The following is a 1,813-nucleotide window of genomic DNA, read 5'->3' as shown; positions in this document are numbered from 1 at the left end:
GCTTTCTCGGTATCAGTCAATGGAGAGTTAGCGGGTTTCTTCACCAGTAGTAGAGGTATAAGGCAGGACTGCTCACTGTCCCCTTACCTTTATGTTATTGTCAACGTTATATCGAAGCTCTTAAACAAAGCGGTAATAGAAGGGAGTATAGGGTACCACCCACATTGTGAGGCCGAGACCTTGTCTCATTTGAGTTTTGCTGATGACATCGTTGTCTTTACGGACGGGACTCCAGGTTCGCTTCAGGGAACTCTTCAGGTCTTTGACAAGTTTGCTGTAATGTCAGGATTGAGGATAAATATTTCGAAGTCAACGGTGTTTGCTGCTGGTAGAGGGAAACAGGCTCTGGAGGATGCAGCAGCCGCTGTGGGTCTCTCAGTCTCTAACCTCCCCATTAAGTACCTCGGTTTACCCCTTTCCACCAAAATAATGACCAGGAGCGACTATGAACCACTTATCACTAAGATCAGGAGCCGTTTTCTCTCTTGGACGAGCAAGGCTCTCTCATACGCAGGGCGTCTGCAGCTTATTAAATCGGTCATTGCTAGTATCACCAACTTTTGGTGTGCAGCTTTTTGTCTTCCACAAAACTGCATCGAAGAAATTGAAAGTATGTGCTCAGCGTTCCTTTGGAGTGGTTCACCTAACATTACCTCAAAAGCTAAGGTTTGTTGGGAGGAGGTTTGCAGCCCTTATGATGAGGGAGGTTTAGGAATTCGTCGTGTCTCTGAGGTCTGTGTGGTCTTCCAGCTAAAATTAATATGGCGGTTATTTGCTCAGTCGTCGTCGCTCTGGGTTAAGTGGGTAAGGAGATTTTTGCTTCGTGAATACACGTTTTGGGACGTCAAAGACACTTGATTGGGGTCATGGGTGTGGCGCAAGTTATTGCGTATTCGTTCTATGGCAAAGAGGTTTCTAAGATATGAAGTGAATGATGGGAACACTGCTCGGTTTTGGACTGATATATGGCATCCTAGAGGTCGTCTGATTGAGGTTGCTGAAGAGGTCAATACACAAAGGCTGGGCATTAGAAGGGAGGCTCATATCAGTGAGGTATTTCGTGAGGGCCTATGGCACTTTCGCAGATGCAGGGACCCGCAGCTCCTCTCCTTGATTGTCGACATTGAGGCTTTTAAGGTTTACGAAACAGACGGTAGAGATGCAGTTTTATGGAAGAGTATGGATGGTAATTATGGTCCCAAGTTTGTTGCTTCTGAAACCTGGCACCAGATTCGACAGTCTAAGGAGAAGGTGAATTGGAGTAAGTTGGTCTGGTTCTCGCAAGGGATTCCTCGATATGCTTTCATCACCTGGCTAGCCATCCGCGATAGGCTTTCCACAGGTCGACGTACAAGCAGTTGGGGGCAGCCGCATAGCTGCATATTTTGTATGGAACCAGATGAGACTAGAGATCACATATATTTCGCTTGCCCCTATACGTTCATGGTTTGGTTGAAAGTAACAGGGAATCTTTTTGGCTTGGAACCTGATCCTGATTGGGACATAACGATGACGCGTCTGCGCACTGGTTCGTACGATCGACTCACTTTTATCCTTCTTAGACTGGTTTTCCAAGTGTCTGTTTACCTAATCTGGCGTGAGCGTAATGAAAGAAAGCACAACACCAGCTACAAGTCTGTGGATCAGCTAGCTAAGGTGATCAACAAAACCGTAAGGAATCGTATCACTTCCCTCAAGTATGCCTGCAACCCGCGATTGCGGGGCTTGATGATTCGATGGTTTGAAGCACACGACACTACAACTTAGTCTGCGTAGTTTCAAGTTCCTTTTTAAAGGTTCTAGTTTCATATTT

At 46.1% G+C, this 1,813-nt stretch overlaps 1 protein-coding gene across 1 annotated transcript; it reads left to right on the top strand.

Annotated features, from left to right (window-relative positions):
• Positions 1-900: 900 nt before the first annotated feature.
• LOC106314674 lies at positions 901-1,767 on the top strand. The gene has a single exon (XM_013752509.1). It carries the CDS (start codon positions 901-903, stop codon positions 1,765-1,767), a length of 867 nt encoding a protein of 288 aa, XP_013607963.1.
• The last annotated feature ends 46 nt before the right edge of the window (positions 1,768-1,813 follow it).

The sequence above is a fragment of the Brassica oleracea genome, chromosome C9 (assembly GCF_000695525.1).
Source record: "Brassica oleracea var. oleracea cultivar TO1000 chromosome C9, BOL, whole genome shotgun sequence".
In the NCBI taxonomy this organism is placed as follows: Eukaryota; Viridiplantae; Streptophyta; class Magnoliopsida; order Brassicales; family Brassicaceae; genus Brassica; species Brassica oleracea.
Note: the sequence above shows the minus strand (reverse complement) of the source record. Positions and strands in the feature narration are given on the sequence as shown.